This window comes from Nomascus leucogenys, chromosome 3 (genome assembly GCF_006542625.1).
Source record: "Nomascus leucogenys isolate Asia chromosome 3, Asia_NLE_v1, whole genome shotgun sequence".
Taxonomy (NCBI): Eukaryota; Metazoa; Chordata; class Mammalia; order Primates; family Hylobatidae; genus Nomascus; species Nomascus leucogenys.
The window spans coordinates 117,519,480-117,539,375 of record NC_044383.1 but is presented as its reverse complement, the minus strand read 5'-3'; the positions used below and the strand labels follow the sequence as shown (position 1 = coordinate 117,539,375).

At 37.7% G+C, this 19,896-nt stretch overlaps 1 protein-coding gene across 3 annotated transcripts in view; it reads right to left on the bottom strand.

Annotated features, from left to right (window-relative positions):
• Positions 1 to 695: 695 nt before the first annotated feature.
• AKAP7 (A-kinase anchoring protein 7) overlaps positions 696 to 19,896 on the bottom strand; it is a 156,033-nt gene continuing 136,832 nt past the window's right edge. For 2 of the 3 annotated variants that reach the window (XM_003255709.3, XM_003255708.2), the window contains one exon: positions 696 to 2,707. In XM_003255709.3, the coding sequence (XP_003255757.3) occupies positions 2,511 to 2,707 (197 nt within the window). In that variant the 3' untranslated portion in view covers positions 696 to 2,510. The remainder of the gene's footprint in view (positions 2,708 to 19,896) is intronic. The other variant, XM_030809685.1, reaches the window with a different exon arrangement.

Genomic DNA, 19,896 nt, shown 5'->3' with positions numbered 1-19,896 from the left:
AGATTGCAAGAAGTATATACTATTTTAGCCTTTCAAATTATCTAGATGGATTGGGAATCGCTCCCAGAGGATATCTGTAGATACATGCTGAGAAGTGCCTTCTCTCCAGAAATACTGTTCACTTAGATTATGGGGTGGTCAGGATAACACCAGGGCATTGACATAGAGCCCTGGGTGACAGTTCAAGTCCAGTTCCCTGACAGCAGTGGGGCCCTGGATAAGGCATGCCACCATTTGGAGTCTGTTTCCTTGTTTGAAAAACAACACAAGGCCAAAACTATCTTTGCTTTCTACCTTAAGGATTTACTTAAAGAAGCCATTCACAGTCAAGCCCTCTACCACTGAAAGGGGTTTCATGGCAAACAGCTCCCAGGATTCTGCACCTGGATGGACCTCCACTTTTCATCTTTACTAGGATGTCACACCAGTGACCCATTCTTAGCTGTTTATAAGATGCTATTTAGATTTTCTTTGAATTTAAGGTTCTGTTGTTAATTCTCTGTGAAGCTGACTGATTTGATATGATTTTAAAGGGTAAAGTTGAAGGTGTTTTGACAACTGTGCTCTCTTAGCATGAAGGACGGGATCATAAATGTGAAGCAACACTGAAACTATCGGAGCTCCGATTTATGACTTCGTTACGCCAACATAGATCCAACTACTCTCAAGAGTGAAAAAAAGAAATGAGGAAAAGCAACAAGGGAAAACAATGTGTTTATTAAGAGCCATGAAAATGCATAAACTCATTTGTAAATAAATGTAGTATAATTTACCCAGTGAAAAAATAGCTAAAATCCATGAGTAAACTGGATTTTATATTTGAAATGATTTTACATATTTGATCTCCAGTGATTTCCCCTCCATCATGATCTACTGGTAGCAGCAATTTTGCAATGACTATAGAAAAAGTTGTTACCAACAATCATCATACCAGGGGAAGTTTTTCAAGAATGCTCTTTCAAACAGACGCAGTGCAAACAAGTTCAGATGACAAGGGATACGATAAGACCTGGAGCTTATCTTCGGACATGTAAAAAATAAAAATCCCAAACATGTATTCCTTAAGAAATGAAAAAGCAGAACCACATTTTGATCAGTGAAAAATATTATAAGGATATATAAAACATTCTTAACCAGTGATCGCAATAATTACATTTATAAATGTTCATTCAAGTACTATTGTTCAATAAACATTCAAATTCTCATTAAAAGTAACACTAGATGTAGACACACCTGGACAATGCTTCTTTTTATTTAGCAACAATCATGTCAACAGGCGGCAAGTGACCCTTAAAATACTGTTGTTGGCTCTGTTTTATTCTATTTGTGAAAGATTTGTTCACAGTCTGTATGTTTTTTTCTGCAAGGACCGGAGGAATATCTCACAACAGCTAATTAAGAAATCATTTCTATAAAATAACTCTCAATATTACAGAAACAGACATTCTAAAACACAAGTGTAGCTCAAAAAATAATTGGGCACAATCAGTTTTCTTTGGCAAGAAATTGCTAATTCCTCACCAAATGTTGGTTTGCTGTTGTGCAGACACTATCAGAAACTTCTTTGGTGTTTACCAAAGAGCTACTTAACAAGCTGAAAAGATTTCATAAGCTATGTTGTCACAATCGCAACGCAGAGCTTATGTCAAAGTTGTGCTGAAATCAACGTCATTTGCTGAATTACTGTTGTTAATAAGTCTTTCTTCAAAAAGCTCCCTCCTAATTTTGGCCTGAGTCTCAGGCTTTAATAAAAGTTCCTTTATCTGTTTCACTTTGGACTTCAGACCCATCGTTTCTCGATGCAAAGCTTCATTAATTAAGTCACGAATTCCAATAGGTTTCTTGCCTAAGAAAAAAAATTATATAATACATTTCATTAAATATGGCATACTGACTTATCAAAATAGGATTTTAAAAAAACTTTAAAATGTTGCCCACATTTTATAGAAAAGGTTGCATTTCACCAAAAATATATCATTTACATGAAACATAATTTACTATAAATAAAGATCACTGCATAGCAACAGCACACTTAGGACAAACGTGAAACATTATGGACTAATTGTACAGATGACAATTTCAACAGTGATTATTTTAAACTTAGCACTTGATAGCTGTGTGTGAGAGTTCTGGCCTCAGATAAAGTAGTCAAATGCCCTGCTAAGCAATATAAATGGCAGTATTCCACTGATGGCAAGGCCTCTTTCTCGGCCTTTAATTTGTGTCCAGGAGGCATAACCCAAAGTTCCCTTTCCCTTGTGCATGGCTGAGGGCGAATGAAACTTGGGCCATTCTTCTTTCATCAACTAATTTCCTCTGCCAGTCCCAGCACTCCGTTTTTCTTCTGTTGTGTTTCAGAAATGCGAACACATCGTTCATGAAAAAGTATTAGGCAATCTTCACAGATTGAACCAGAGAAACTTAAACAGCACGCTGCAAGTCAGTCCCTAGCCTCAGCAGAGAGGAGCAGGGAGGCTTTGCACAGAGACATGGGGGCCTGCGTTCCGGCCTCATTTCCTGTTGTTCTCATTGTCATTGCCATTCTGATCAGCTGCTTCGGTTTTCACAGAGCTCCCCTCCCCCGGCTTGTTTTTATTCTGTGTTTCCTCCAGATACTGCTGGACAGCCTTGAGCACCGCGTTCTCCACCAGCCTCTTACTGAGCCTTACTAGTTCAGCGTCATCGGGCTCCCCTCCGTTCTTTTCACCTACATTCCACAATAGAGAAGAGAGGTCACTGAGATCACATTGCCATAGAAACTTGGCATGCAGGGGCCGGCTAGTTCCATTAGTTAAAAAGACCAACTGTAAATTGGATCTATAAATTCAAGAACAGTGGGTTGGCTTTTCATTTGGTATTTGCGGAAGCCTGAGCCTGTCTATTCCTGAAGGCTTCAGATTGAAAAGCAGTTCATTAGTCCCAATCTAGACAAGCTCTACCTACCAATGCCGGATGTTTCCCATTTATATGTGAATTTCTGTTCTTCTCTCATCCAAGGCTAATTACTACTACTAACGTCCATGTCCCCACCACGTGGAGTCTCAGACATGTGAATTCACTAAGTAGGCCTATGTCTGCTTCTCATTCTTGAATATCAAATATCAGGTCATCAAGATTTCCCTAGCATCTCATTACTTAAGATCACTAATTTAAAAATGCTTGGCCTATAGGTTGGTTGTTAATAAATGCTCGGCGCTGCCATAAAGATAAAGGCAGTTACTACCACTAGGAATTGGTTTAAAGTAAGCTTGTAAGACTAATATTTTTTTAATCCCAGTGCCATCACTGCAATTTAAGAAATAGGAAATTCTTCAAAGAAAAATTAGGATTATGATGGTAAATTACTAGATGTAAATATTTTATGGTCATTTTACTTCCCTGAGAGTGATGATCCAGGTCTAATTATTCCATCTTTCATTTTACTCTAAAAGAGCTGGTTCCCAACTATTCTCATGCTACACATTTCCCAGTCACTCTCTTTCTTGTCTCCCTTAACTGGGAAAAGGAACTAAGAGGCTTCTTTCCCAGTTAAGGGAGACAAAGAAGAGAGTGACCATTCAGTGCTCAATCTACTCCCATCGAGCTGGGGACCCAGGAAAGAACAAGGTTGGAAGCAAAGAAGTCACAGGATGCTCGCACATTAAGATCAGCTCAGTTTTGGAAGATTACCCATGAGTTCTAGAAGGCAAAGCCAATGAGTGTTGCACTTGCATCTCTGGGTCTGGGACAGGCAGATACAAAGGGTGTGAGCTGGAAGATGGACACTGTTTCCTGTACTCACATATAATAGGGATTGAAGAACAGAAGCAGGTATGCCAAGGGTGAGAACTGGCCCCCAACCTTGCTTCAGAGCCCCCTATTTGTATGTAACACCCATCAAGACCAATTGCGCTTATAACCATCCCCATCATTCCTAGCAACATCCTAAGCAGAAGAGAGGGTGGGATAAGACCCATCTAGAAACACTAATAGTGGGAACCCTTAGCAACTGCCTTCTCCTCAAATATGGGCAATATGGCACCCCAGACCCACGATGAGATGTCCAAGATAGAACATTTGCAGTGCAAAATATGTTTAGAATTGAGTAAATGTCAACTCAGTAATAACTAAACAGAACTTACTAAATAATGATATTAAAGAAATTCATTGGTAATGTATTTAATATTAAAGTAAAGAAATTCATTGGTAATGTCATCTTGGGTGGCAAGTTAAGACTTTTTGTTTATCAGTAAGAATGAATGAATATATTGCCTAATATTCAGGGATTTTATCTCAACCTTACAACACGGTGTTTATATTCTATAGACAACATCTCCAAATGCATTACCTGGAACTGTTTGTATAATGACTCTTCCCATTTAAAAAGAAAAAATCCAACTGCAAACAAAGGAATACTTTTTAAGTACCCTCCAAAACACTGTAAATGACTGTCTATATCTGCCATCCTACTTGTGCTCTGTATCAAGGCCAGACATTGCACCCTGGGGGCTGTTCCTGAATCTAGTCAGCTTTCTCATCAGCAAGATGACAGGGTTGAATTTGAGTCTAATGAATGGCTAAACCTCCAAATCCCTTTTGGGTCTAATGTTCCATGCTTCTGTGATTTCTACTAGTCCACAGTGAAGTGTCCCTATTATCTTAAACACAAGAATCTTCCTACAAAAAGCTAATTTTGGCCAGGCGCGGTGGCTCACGCCTGTAATCCCAACACTTTGTGAGGCTGAGGCAGGTGGATCACCAGGTCAAGAGATTGAGACCATCCTGGCCAACATGGTGAAACCCCGTCTCTACTAAAAATATAAAAATTAGCTGGGCGTGGTGGCATGCACCTGTAGCCCCAGCTACTCAGGAGGCTGAGGCAGGAGAATCACTTGAACCTAGGAGGCGGAGGTTGCAGTGAGCCGAGATCATGCGACTGCACTCCAGCCTGGCGACAGAGTGAGACTCTGTCTCAAAAAAGAAGAGAAAAAAAGTGAATTTTCCCTGCTGATGTCCTATTTTTGTTTATGCTGTTACTATTATTCAAGGCAGTCAAGCTCAAAACAAGATTGTAGCCATCTTTGATGCCTTCCTTTCCCTCATTAACCCCCTTAATTACCAAGCTTTGTCAATTGTGCTTCATGATTTCTCCCGTCTTCAATGCGCCTGGTATAAAACCTTTAGTTATTATTTCTAAAACATCTGTCACTCTTCACTCTACAGGGAAACATCTGTCTGCCAAGGTTTTCCAAAATTTGCCTTTCCAGGCTGACTGCCCACCACTGCACACCTCCACTGTCAGCTTCCAACATCTCCTCAGAGGCTTCCACACCACTCCCAATTTCTAGATGACCCTCCCTCTCTTTCAGCAATTAGAATCCCATCTACTCCATGAAACCTTTTCTGATTAGCTAATATAATGTGGCTTTGTGTCCCCACCCACATCTCCTGCGGAACTGTAATCCCCAATGCCAGAGGAAGGACCTGGTGGGAGGTAACTGGATCATGGAGGTGTGTTTCCCACTTGCTGTTCTCATGATAGTGAGTGAGTTCTCATGAGATCTGGTTGTTTAAAAGTGTGTAGCACCTCCCCCCTTTTCTCCCTTCCTCCTGCTCTGGCCATGTAAGATATGCCTGCTTCCCCTTCACCTTCTGCCATGATTGTAAGTTTCCTGAGGCCTCCCCAGCCATGCTTCCTGTACAGCCTGTGGAACCATGAGCCAACTAAACCTCTTTTCTTTACAAATTATCCAGTTTCACGTATTTCTTTATAGCAGTGCAAGAATGGACTAATACCCTATCCTAGCTGGAACTGATGAGCCTCCACTGGATTCTAATAACTCTCACTGCATGCATAGTACATGGCCATTTGGTCATTCATTCAACAATTGTGTACTGAGGATCTATAAGGATATAAAGCAGTGAACAAAGCAACATCCCACTGGGTTTTTTTCTTAATTTCTTTACAAATTATGAGAATCATTTATTAATGTACTTATTCAACATTAATGATTCAGTATCTGCTCTGCTAAAGACAGTCCTAAGTACAGAAATTATATCCTCGGCTTCTCAGTTCTCTCTCCCTCTGCTAACATAGGACACCAATTATTCATCACAATAAGAGCTCAATACATATTTGTTAGTCAAGTGAATTGATGACTGAAGTCCTTGAAACCAATAGCAACATTTTAAAAATGTTTCTATCTTCCTATAAGTACACCAATGACCAGAAATTTAAATTTAATACTAAATTTAAAACAAGAGCAGAGAATTCTGGAATCATTTAAATATCCATGTGAAAAATCTACCTCCACTTCGCTTGATGAACCTGGTCAGTAAGACAAAATATCTGACCATGGGACAAATATTAGCTACTTATAATAACTAACCAACCAATCAAAACAATAAATTTAGAAGCCAATCTTCTAGATCTGTCCTGGACTCTGGCCTCCCTTTATGATTTCCACAAAGTATCCTCAGACTATGACCATTAGCCCAGGGATAAGTCTACAGGAAGGCTTATCACCGAGCCCTGCAATAATGCAGCAATTCAAAAAATAGACATTTTCCTCCCTATGAGATCTCATTTGTGTTCCCACTCCTAGCAGACTTAATTCAACTTAATTAAAAAGAGGGATCTTAAGATTAGAATTATGCTGTATTTTTCTTCTGCCAACTACCTGACAAGCATCTGTCTCTCAGTGAGCTCTCAGACAAATGGCTGCACTCATTTTAACTGTAGGTCCTTCAACAATGGCAGTTCAACATGCTGGTGCAACATACACAAACTATCTTTTGATATTCCAACAGAAGTACATATAAAAAATATTGCCAATGTAAGCAACACACACTTGATAGGAATATTCTTTTCTGGACTACAGGGTTAATTAATATTCTACCTAATAAAATGACAGATAAGCCTTTGTCTTTGACATTGTTATTTTAGAAATCCCCCAGAATATCCTTGATCAATTTCTTAGAATAGTAAAAATACAAAAGAAAAGTCATGAAAAATCTTTTAAGCACATCAAACACAGCACTGGCCCTAAAAATACAGACTTAAGAAACTTTTCAATCAACTTCAGGTAAGCAATTCCACTCTCTGTAGGAGTTGTGGCATCATTCATCCAGGGTTTGTACCTATGATTCTGTTTTGTTTATATTAACCCAAGATCTCTGACACCAAATCAGTACAGGGATAAAATTTATATCTGTGGTTATTGAAAAGAAAATAAATGACTCCTTTGTGGTAGCAAAAATATTTTACACCTACTGGGAAAACTGAAGGTCAACATTAATGTGCTTCAGCTGGTCTTAAGCGTGAGTTGACCCAACAACACCTTAACTGATGTCACATGAAGGGCTCCAGAAACCATCACCACACCCTGCCCATTGCCAATATCTAGGTGCCTATTTGTCCTGAAAATAACAAATCAGGCTAATTTTTTGGAAAAAATTTTTGGAAAAGAAAAATCTTCATTACAATACAATTTAAGATAGAGTGCAACCATGTTAAAATAATCGCATTCAAACACTAAACATGAAAACATTAAAAGTTCTCACTTGCTTACATTCTAAATATCAAAAACCTCATTTGGTATCTGAACAAAAGCTTCCTAAGCATCCTCCCCTTCACTGGAACTTCCTGTTCCCGATGCATAAGGGTGTCCTCCTTAGAAGTGGATTTTTTTTTTTTAACTGAGCTTACCTTTTCTTTTGTCCATCTAACTAAAAAGAAGCACTAAATATAGATCTGTAGGCTATTCAAAAAGTTAGGATGGCATACTCGGCTGCCTTGCACACTACCTGCAACTGATCTGTGAGGAAGGACAGGTCAGGAATCATCCTCAAGTGCACATTTAAACTGACACTGTCCTGGGACCCTTATCTGCCAAAAGTATTAGCTGCAGTACCCCAGGAAACGGAGTTCCTGCAAATACAGCTCCCCTCCTCTTGCCAAAAACCAAAACTCACCCCCAACACATACACACCAGAAAATTTTATAATTAAAACACTAAAACCGTCTTTTAAAACATTTTCTATAATGTAAATTTCAAAAGGGAAGAAACCACGCCTTTGTAAGGTTTATTCTAGATTCAGTAGCACAGAATAAATAGGAAAATGATGTTGCTGTATGTACAAAAGGACATCCCCACAGGGGTTTTGGAGACCGCTACACTGTATGTCCCTCCACCCAACTCCACCCTCATCATTTTTACACTGGGGATGGTAGGGGTGGAATGCAGCTAAACTGAAAATCAAGAGGAGCCTTGAGAGAAGAAACGAGGGGGAGACAGAGTCTCAACAGGCATTTGGCCTACAGTCTGAGTGGGCAGGGGTGGTGATTCCAGCCTCAGCCAAAGTGTCATAATGACAAAGCATTATGAACCCTTCAGGCCTTTTGTAAACACAGCAAGTGCTGGCACATTTGGAAGCTTCATTTCTTTCCGCTGTTCCCCAAGATGCTGTCTGAAGCCAGCCCCCTGATCCACACATCCTTGTAGGAATCCCCAAACCACATGGTTCAGGATGAGCCCTATGACTTGGCTCCTCATACGGTCACATCAAAGATGGCAGCAGACATGCAATGGATGTTTGTAGGCCACACAGCCCACCTAAGAACCCTCCTGCTTCCCCTTTCCTGATATCCCAGAACAGCCCCATAGAGACTTTTCTCTGTCGGTCTGTGACATCAGTTCTCTGACTCTATATAATGATTCTCACTGCTGTCTATACAATTTCTGCAGATAGCTGTCATTTCTTACTAGAAATCTTAGAAAATACTGATGGTGATATGACCGAACTCCTAATATGTGTGCAAGGAGAGAAAAGCAAAATATACATTCAAGTTTGAAGTCAAATTTTGGCATTTTCTATCTGCACAACCTTGTCTGCGACCTCTCTAAACCAAAGTTGGGGTATCATGGGGATGACAATACATACATTACATTGATGTTATAAGGATTAAAGATAATGTATGAGAAGTGCCTAAAATGGTGCCTGAAACATAGCATGCTAAAATGTAGGTTATGATTAAATCTGAGTTCAACTTATTTTAAAAATAACATGCCCAATACCTGCTAAATGCCAATTATTTGTTTATTCAATCAACACTTTAGTAAGCACCTATTATGCACCACTACTAAGTATGTAAAAATGAATAAGATACAGTCTCTGACCACACACAAGTCAGTCTAGGAGGATGACCTAGTTAATTGCAATGATGATTGCAAAACAATAGATTAAGTGCTATAACAGAATACATTCAAGGTCTAGTGAAGTTGGGATGGGATAAAAAGGTAAGTTTTAAAGGAGAGGTATTTCAGCTCAATGAATAAGAGTTTCCAGGCATGGAGACAGGGATGATGGAGGGGCAGGGAGGTTTCCAGACATAAGAAAGGCACGTGCATGTGCACAGAAGCATGAGAAAGCATGATGCATTGGTGTACTGGAAGTATTCCATATTGCCAGGATAAAGAGTTCAGAGAGTCATGGGTGAGGTGAGGATGGCTTAAGGGGAAAGAAAGCTAGAAAACAGGTGGGGATAAAGGGACCTATGTACCATGCTGTGGACTGAAAAGGGGCAAATATACAGGCAGAGAGCTGGGTGCAGTGGCATGCACCTGTAGTCCCAGCTACTCAGGAGGCTGAGGCAGGAGGATTGCTTGAGCCCATGAGCTCAAGTCCAGTCTGGGCAACATAGTGAGACCACATCTCTAAAAACAATACAGGGAGGTTTTGCAACAGACAAAAAGAGAAACAATGAGGATATGAACCATGGTAGATGCAGTAGGAAAGTGAGGTACATATTACAACAAGAGTTAAATAGGAATACTAAACCATGGCACCAATTTAATTAGGGAAGGAAGATAAGGAAAGAGAGGGGGAGTGCAGAAAACGAATGCAGAAATAATGGCCAAAAATGTTTTAAATTCCACAAAAACTACATACCCTCAAATTGAGAAGCTCAAAGAATCCCAAGAAAAGTGATTCTTGAGAAGAAATGTGAAGTACAAGAAATGTGAAGAAAATCGCACCAAGGAATATCATGATCAAATTTCTGAAAACCAGTATTAAAAGAAAATCTTAAAACAGCCAAAGAAAAAAGACGCATTATATACAGAGAAAGAAAGACAAGAATGACAGCAGATTTACTCATTAGAAACAATGCAGAAGAAAAGACAACAGTGCAACATTTTAAAGTACTAAAAGAAAAAGAAAAGGTGAGCTGAGATTGCACCACTGCACTCCAGCCTGGGCGACAGTGCGAGACTCCGTCTCAAAAAAAAGAAAAAGAAAAGGCAACATAGAATTCTTTACCCAAAAATATTATCTTTCAAAAATGAGGGTGAAGGATGACTTTTTCAGACATGCAAATGCTAAATGAATTCATCGTCAGCTGACCAGCACTAGAAGAAATGTCAAAGAAAAAACTTGAGGCAGAAGGAAAATGATACTACAGATAAATTTAGATCTACTCAGAAACAAAAAGAGAACCAAAAACTGTACATATGTAAGTAAAAATAAAAGACTTTTCTCATTCTTAATTTCTTTAAAAGAGAAAGAACTGCTTTAAGTGGGTATTATAAAATATGTAGAAATAAAAGTTATGGCAACAATAGCACACAAAGATTGGGAGAGGGAAAATGCAAATAACTGTAAGGTTCTTCTGTTAAACATGAAGTGGCATAATATTATTTGAAGGTAGATGTATATTTTAAAACCCTACAGTAACCACTAATATAAGAATAAAAAGAGGCACAGCAAATAAGCCAATAATGGAGAGAAAATGAAGTAATAAAACTCCTTAATACAAAATAAGGCAGTAAAAGAGGAGAAAAAGAAGCAAAGAGCAGATGAGACAAGCAGAAAACAACTAGCAAGGTGGGAAATTTAAACTCACCCATATTGATAATCGTATAAAACATAAGATGGTCTAGACACTCCAGTGAACAGTCAGAGATGTTGATTTGGATTAAAAAATCAGAATCAACTATGATGTCTACCAAAAACAAATCCACTTCAAATATGAAGAGACAGGAAGGTTAAAGGTAATAATAAGGAAAAAGATATGACACACTAATGCAATGGAAAGAAAGCTAAAGAATCAATATCAGGCAAAGCAGATTTCAGAAAAAGTATTACCTGGAAGAGATATTATATAATAATGAGGGAATCAATTCTTCAAGAGGGCGTAAAAATCCTAAATGCATATATGCCTCTTAACAAGAGCATCAAAGCACCTGAAGCAAAAACTGATAGAACTAAAAGGTTAATAGATGATAGACAATTACAGTTTGAGATTTCAAGACCATTCTCAAGAGCTCATAAAATAGAAATTCTGTGAAAATACAGAAGACATGAACTACAGTACTAACCAAATCCACCTAACTGAAAATTACAGAACCCTCCAGCCAACAACAGAATACACTTTCTTTTTAGTGTATAGAAAACCTTTGCCAAGAGACCACATTCTGAGCCATAAAACAAGTCTCAATAGTTAAAAATACTGAACTCATCCAATGCATGTTTTTGATCCACAATGGATTCAAATAAGAAATCAGTAACAGAAAGATACCCTGAGAATCCTTTAGTTATTTATATTTAAACAATGTTTCTAAATAATCCATGAATCAAAGATGAAATCAAAAGGGGAATTAGAAAATACCTTTAACTGAACGTAAATTAAAACAAAACATACCAAATTTGTGGAATGCAGCTAAAGCTGTATTTTATACCACTAAGTGCTTATATTAGAAAGTAAGAAAAGGTCTCAAGTCAGTTATCAAAGCTACCACATTGAGAACATAGGAAGAGAGGATCAAATTAACCCCAAATTAAGCAGAAAGAAGGAAACAATAAAAATAGTAGGAGAATGAAATAGAAAACAGATAAACAGTAGAGAACATCAGCGAAACCAAAGGGTAATCCCTTGAAAAAAAATCTATAAAATTGATATAGCTGTATCCAGACTGATCAGAAACCAAAAATACAAGATGTATATTGCCAATATCAGGAGTGGGGGCAGAAACATCACTATCGATTATACAAACATTAAGAGGATAATCAGGAAATATAAACAATTTTATGTGAAGAGATGCAACAAACTAGATGAAATGGGCAAATTCCTTAAAAAAGACACAAATTATCCAATTGCATTCAAGAAGAAATAGGTAACTTGAATAGCTCTATACTTAATTTAAAAATTGAAAGTATAGTTAAAAATCTTTCAACAAAGTAGCCCGGATGGCTTCATTATTAGTAAATTCTACCAAACATTTAGGAAGAAATTTTACCAATTCATACTCTTCCAGAAAATAGAATAGGGAACACTTCCCAATTACCTAAACCAGACAGAGTGAAAAGATAAAATTATAGACCAATATTCTTCACAGAGACACAAAAATCCTTAAGAAAGTTTTACCAAATCAATATAGCAATATATAAAAAGGATAAGACACAAACTAAGAGAGGTTTATTCTAGAAATGCAAGAATAAATTAACATTTGAAAACTGGTCTATATAATTTCTCTATCAAAAACTAAATGAGCAAATATGATCATTTAAATACATTCAGAAAAGGAATTTAACAAAATTCATACTCATGATAAACACTCTTAGCAAACTAGAAACAGAAAGAAATATCCTTAGGCCAAAAGGGCACCTATGAAAACCTACAGCTAACTGCATACTTACTGGTCAGCTAACTTCAAACTTACTGGTAAAAGTCTGAATGATTTCCCCCTAAAATCAGGAACAAGATAAAAATGTCTGTTCTCACCACTACTACTCAGCATTGTACTGAAAGTCCTAGACAGTAGAATTAGGCAAGGAAAAGAATAAAAACCTCTTGATCAAAAAGGAAGTAGTAAAATTGTCTTTATTTGCAAATGACATCTTCATCTACCTGGAAATCTAAGGATTCTACAAAAATGTGTTTAGCAAGGCCACAGGATACAGCCTGTGTATTTTTAAAACCGTATTTCCTACACTAGCCACAAATAACTGAAAACTGAAATTTAAAAAGTGATTTTAATAGCATAAAAGATTAAATACTTAGAATAATTCAATAAAATGTATGCAACACCTGTATACTGACAACTATAAAACTTCCTGAGAGAAATTAAGACCTAAACAGAGAAATAAACTATAGTCATGGATCAAAACATTCAATATTGTTAAGATGTCAGTTCTCCCCCAGTTGCTCTATAGATCCAAATCAGTATCTATTAAACCCAACAAGGCTTTTTAAAAATTGATAAGTTGACTTTAAATTTACATGAGGCTGGGTGCAGTGGCTCACACCTGTAATCCCAGAATTTTGGAAGGCCAAGGTGGGAGGATCACTTGAGGCCAAGAGTTCCAGATCGGCCTGGGCAACATAGCAAAGACCCCATCTCTACAAAAAATTAAAAAATCAGCCAGGCATGGTGGCATGCGCCTGTAGTCCCAGTTACTTGGAAGGCTGAGGCAGGAGGATCGCTTGAGCCAAAACATTTCTGAAGTTAGCCAAAATATTTCTGAGCTAAAAGATGGTGAAATGTTGAATAAATTCTTTGTGCGGAATCTGAACGCCAGTGATGAGCTATAGTGTCTGTTCTGAGGGAACCTGTGGCAGAAATGAATAGGATTTTTGATACCACATTCCAGAGTCACTGAACAAAGCCTTATGGAAGGCAGGGAAGTTCACCAGTCCTGGGGCTTTGCTCTTTCAGTGACAGGAATCAAGTCTCTCACAGATCCCTGCCTAAAAGCAATGGTTGCACTGTGGAACACTGGAACTAAATGTAATTTAATTTAGGACACATCAGACACACTACCAATGCTTTTCTACTTTTTGGTAGAGGTATATTTCAAAGTAACTGGCATTTTTTACACCGCAATGTACCTATTCATGGCCTTGTCTGACTTTAAAAGATAACTTTTTTATTCTAAACAGACTCCCTACGAATGGTTACCCTGTCATTTGACTCATGTGTCTCTACTTTTCCCTGTACTTTTCCCATTTGTAACTTGTAAAACGTTCTCTTATGATCACCATGTATTTTGTAAATAATGAATAGTATTCATTAAAAAAAAAATCAAGGCTGCAGTGAACTATGATGGCACCACTGCACTCCAGCCTGGGCAACAGAGCAAGACTCCATCTCTTTAAAAAAATAAAATTTTATGAAAATGTAAAGGAACTTGAAAAGCCAAAACAGTTAACAAGAAGAACATGATTAGAAGACTTATACTTCCTGATTTCAAGACTTACTTTGAAGCTACAGAAATAGAGACAATGTGGTATTGGCATAAGTATAGACATATAGATAATAAAACAAAACAAAAAATCCACAACTAGACTCACACACGTATGGCCAATTAATTTTCAACAAAGGAGCTAAGGCAATTAAAAAAGAATAATCTTTTCAAGGAATGGTACTAGAATAATTATATATCCATATGCAAAATAAAGAACCTCAACCCTTATCTCACACCAGTATAAAAATTAAAATGAATCACAGACCTAATATGAGAGCTTTGTAAGTATAAACTTTCTAGAAGAAAACACAGAAGAACTTCTTAGTGACCATAGATTTGGCAAAGATTTATTAAATAGGACAACAAAAGCACAAACTTTAAAAAAAGAGGTAAATTGAACTTCATCAAAATGTAAAACATTTGCTCTTTTCAGGACCCTGTTAGAACACAAAAGGCAACCCACAGACTGGGAGAACATATTTGCAAAATTTATCTATTAAAGAACTTGTAGCCAGAAAACAAAAAGAACTCTTACTACTTAATAGGAAGAAAAGCAACCAAATACAAAAATGGCCAGAATAACTGAAAAGTTTTTTTCACAAAATAAGATATACAGATGGTCAATAAACATGTAAAAAGACACTCAACATTTTTAGTCATCAGGGAAATACAAATTAAAGTCACAATGAGATACTACTACTCACCCAACAGAATGACTGTCAATTAAAAAGATAGACAATACTAAGTGTTGGTGAGGATGTGAAGCAACTGGAACTCCTATTGCTGGTGGGAATGCAAAAATGGTAATAGCCACTTGGTACAAACAGTTTAGAAATTTCTTATAAAAAGTTGACCATATTCTTACAATGCAACCCATTAATCTACTTCTAGCTAGACTTGAAATCAAATAAAATGAAAGCATATACTCACATAAACACCTATACATGAATGTTTGTAGTAGCTTTATTCATAATTATCCCAGATGAGAAACAACTCAAATACTCTTCAACTGGGGAATGAATCAATAAGCTGTGGTAAATCCATGCAATGGATTAGTACTCAGTACAAAGTAATGAAATACTGATACAGGCAACAATACAGATGAAACTAAAATATGTTGTGTGAAATAAACTAGATTCAAAGGGTTACATACTACATGATTTCATTTATATGACATTCTGGAAAAGGCAAAACTAGACTCCAAACAAACCAGTGGTTTCCAGGTGTAGCTGTAACAGGTCGGGTTGACTATAAAGGTGCATGAGAGAATTTCGGGAACCAATGAAACTGTTCACAATCTTGATTGTGGTGCTATGACTCAGTGCTGATTACAACTGACAGACTTATATACAGTGAATATTACTGTATGTAAATTATACCTCAATGAAAAACCATTATTGGGAACAATTTCTTCCCCATGATGAGGGACAAGTTCAGCCTCTATTGGGGTCAACCTGTGAACCTGATGGACTAGTGCCCTGTCACTCTGCAATTAGCATGTGGCTGGTAATGATGATGGCTTTCTCAGCCCCTCTGTTTTAGACACATCTCAACTGTAATATCTGTAATCTCTCACAGCTGCAGGCCTCAGATTCTCAGTTGCTTTCCTTCTGAATCATATTTTTCTGTGTGCTTCATACCAAAATAGGAAAAATAATTTCCACTGAAATAGACTAGGGTGGTTTCTGAGCATAAATATGACTCAAATAAATTGTTTTAATTCTCCCCTTCAGTGTATCAGACAGGTATCATCTGCTCCAATCTGCTCAGAGAGTACAAACTAAGTTGGTACCCAATATTCTGATTGACATGTCATCACCCTCTCTGTTGTTTAAATCTCTTTCAGAGGAGCACTGTGCTCATGGCAGTTTGTTTTGCTGACTGGTTTTGCTATTCCATATCATAAATTGTTCTCTACTATATGGTAACCATGGTGGTTTCCTCCCTGAATTCTGGTTCTTATATTTGTTCAGGTTAGAACGTGGGGATGCCTCAAGATCCCTGACTGGTTGCTCAAGACCACTCCAAGTCATTTTGTGCAAAACTGATTGAGAGGTGCAATTCTGAGTAGTGATAAAAGTAGTATGCATTCCAGACTGGGCGCAGTGGCTCACACCTGTAATCCCAGCACTTGGTGGATCACCTGAAGTCAGGAGTTCAAGACCAGCCTGGCCAACATGGTGAAACCTTGTCTCCACTAAAAATACAAAAATCAGCCAGGCGCGGTGGCTCATGTCTGTAATCCCAGCTACTAGGGAGGCTGAAGCAGGAGACTCACTTGAACCCAGGAGGCGAAGGCTGCAGTGAGCTGAGATCAGGCCACTACACTCCAGCCTGGGCGAAAGAGTGAGTGAGACTCTGTTTCCAAAAAAAAGTAGTATGCATTCCAAACACAATTCCTGGTCCACAGGAGTGTCAACAGAAGTATGGCTATCACTGAAAAATTATTTTTATGAAAACGAGGAAATAAATACAGTTTCGAACATGTCACAAGCATAAATTTTCAAATAATCATGCTTTAGCCTGGTAGGAAAACAAGGAAATCAGAAAATGAAGGACTCCTTAGAATCTAAATATTATTACATTCATGTAATTTCTTATCATGTATTTTAAGAGAGCATGACATAAAACTTAAAAGCATGACTAACTGGAATTAATTTTTACCTACTTGGCCAACACACCTGCTCATGAGAATAGACTTTTTTTATAGGCTGATTATCCTAGGCTAGGAATTGATATGAGCAGAAATAAGGTCACTTTCCTGTTCTGAAGGCAATGTTCACCAATGTAAGTCGGCCGAATAAATGTTGCCATTAATGTAATCTAGTAAAATAAATTATAAGTTACAAATATCACTTTACTCCTTTTATAAGCAGTAAGGACACACCAAAATCAGAAGGCTTTGTAGGCTGAGAAAATTCCCACGATGCCAGCTCACTAACAGCAGTAACAGGAACGCTTTTTTCCACTTGTTCAGGTAACACTTCATGCTTTCCAAAGTGTTTTCAGAAACACTATTTCATCTGGTTATCACAGAAACCTTAAGAGGTAAATTAAGTGTCATTCTTCCCATTTACAGGTAGAACAATGAGACTTGTATAAATTGCCTATGATCACATAGCTGTAGTGATGGAAACTGATAATTCCCTTACTAGGAATTAGGAAGCTTAGTTCATCCAAGACACCCAAACCCAGGCAGATATACTTCACAGTGCTCTCATCCTGGGAAAATGAAGGTATACAGGAGAGAAATATTATGTGAGAAACAGCACATAGTTTAATGATTGGTTAATTAGAAAACAGGAAATTTAGAAGATTTCATTCTCAGCTTAAAATGTCCAATACTAAATAATGGTATTGATTAATGCAATATAATTACTTCCTCCCTCCCTCCCTTCCTTCTAATGCAATACAAGTCCTCCCTCCCTTTCTCCCTTCTTCCCTTTCTTCCTTCCCATGATTTCATCTTTCCCCAAGTATTCATTGAGCATCCTCTTTTGTGATAAGCATCGTGCTATAAATACAGAAATGAATCTGACATGGGCCCTGCCTTAGGAAACCTGCAATTCAGTACAGGTAGAAACACATTAAATAAATAAGAGATCATGAACGCTCTGAAGGAAAGATGTGCGATATAGAAGGGTATACAAAGTAGACAGTGGTGAATTCCGTCTAGGGGAAAATAATTCAAAAAGTATCATGCAGGAGGTGATGTTTGAGCTGGATCAGACAGAATGAGTAAGTATTTCTCAGGTGGGCCAGGGAAGAAATGCCACAAGAGAGAGAGTTAAGACCAGCTTGGCTTGCTTTATAGCAGCAGAACTTGCTCTGGTTAAGTAACTGATGAGGTGGGCGGGAGGAGAATGATGAGGCTGGAAACGTATGCAAGGGAGAGATCTCTGAAGGCTCCAGGGGGACACACTGAGGAGTCTCCATATCAACTATTTCTCAAGCACCTACTGTGATCAAATTGTACTTCCAGATTCTGAGACATACACAAATTATTAAGGTTTGTCTTCAAGGTTGCTTAGTTCAACCTGTGAAGTATAACGTTAAAGAAAATTTGACTTTCAGAAAACTGCTCATGTTATAAAATGTAAGCTTCGGTATCAGAACATTCCTATTATTTTATGGGAAAACATAAGATATGTCATTAACTAGTGATGCTGTTTCATTTTATCTTTGATGCCAATATTCAGTCATTATGCTTAGTGAGAGGACCTAAAATGTAAGCAAAACTACAAAGTGACCAAGAGCATCACAAATACTTTAAACACCACAGGGCGAAAATATTATATTAAAATATTTTTTCATAATATTTTTAAAAATTATTCAAAATTAGCTCTGCAATCTTTGACTCAGCTGACTAATCCTAAATCAAATGCTTTTTGGATGAGCGAGTAGAATATGGTTTACCCTGTGAATTTTTCTATCTAATTATTCAGCTAGCAAACATATAAAATAGGTTTAACTGCCACTGTTTTTCTTTGAAGTCTGAACATGAAACTCCAGGTACACAGAAATATTTGGTCAGTACATCTTGCTTGTGAATACTAATCAATCTGTCAACCAAGTTTATCAGGAATTATAAAAGTAATAATAATGGGTCAAATAGAGAGAGTGTGACGCTAAAGAGAACTTGAAGATAAGTTGATTAATCATTAAAAAAAAATCAAGAGAAAGGGTCATCTTTGGCCAACCTTTCTAGAAATACCATAAAAATGAACAGAGAGACAGAGCACACTGTTAAAAACAAAAACAAAAATAAAAACAAAAAAAACAAAAACTCTGAAGCTTGGTGATCTCATAAATGTATTGGTTTAGCTTCACGAGGAATGACTGAAGAAAGTAATTTAGGATATTTCTTTTCTCAGTGGCCTACGATTATCAATTTGCAAGAGGCTCCAAAAGGTATTCAGACAAAAACTAAGTTGTCTTAAAGCTCTCTTTGGTGATGTCGACTTTTCATTAAGGTTCTTTGAATATGTAAATTCTTACTGTAGGAAATGAAACTAGCATTTAAACTTGCTGAGTAATAGTATACTGATGACATGTAAATATAAATTAATTTGACCCATCAGTTGACATTTGCTTCTCAAGCTCTTGATCTCCACATGTGCACGAACTGCTCCCAGGCAAAGGAATTTCAGTTCTCTGTGGGGAACAAGTGCATGTGTACCGGGGTGGACTAAGAACAGTCACTAGCATGCTGGGTTTCCCCACAGGCCACCCTAAAGGCAAGATTAATTTCTGTGGGGAAAGCAGGGAACCAACGCGATGATTAGAAGGAGGAGGTCAGAGACAATCCCAGTCTTGTCCTCTACTATGTCCCACTGTTCCTTCCTGAAGAGTAAGCCAGAGTTGGCCCCACTGCAGCTGCTGAGGGTCTCTTCCCGGGATCTCTGGAGGTGAGGGGCTGTGTTCTTTCACCACCAGCTGCTTCCAAGACCTAGTGTACTGCTCATTAAGCCCCCAAACTCTGCACACTTGTATTTTCCAACACGTATTATTTATTTACTTAGTTGTGACAATTATATTTATGGATCCTTTTAGGAATAATGAAACTTCGTCACAGTATGCATCTATTATGTGCCTGGGTTTTCCCCCCACACATTGAAGTCAAAAAGCTTGTCTATTATCACTCCTTTACAAACGAGTCAGAGAAGCCATGAG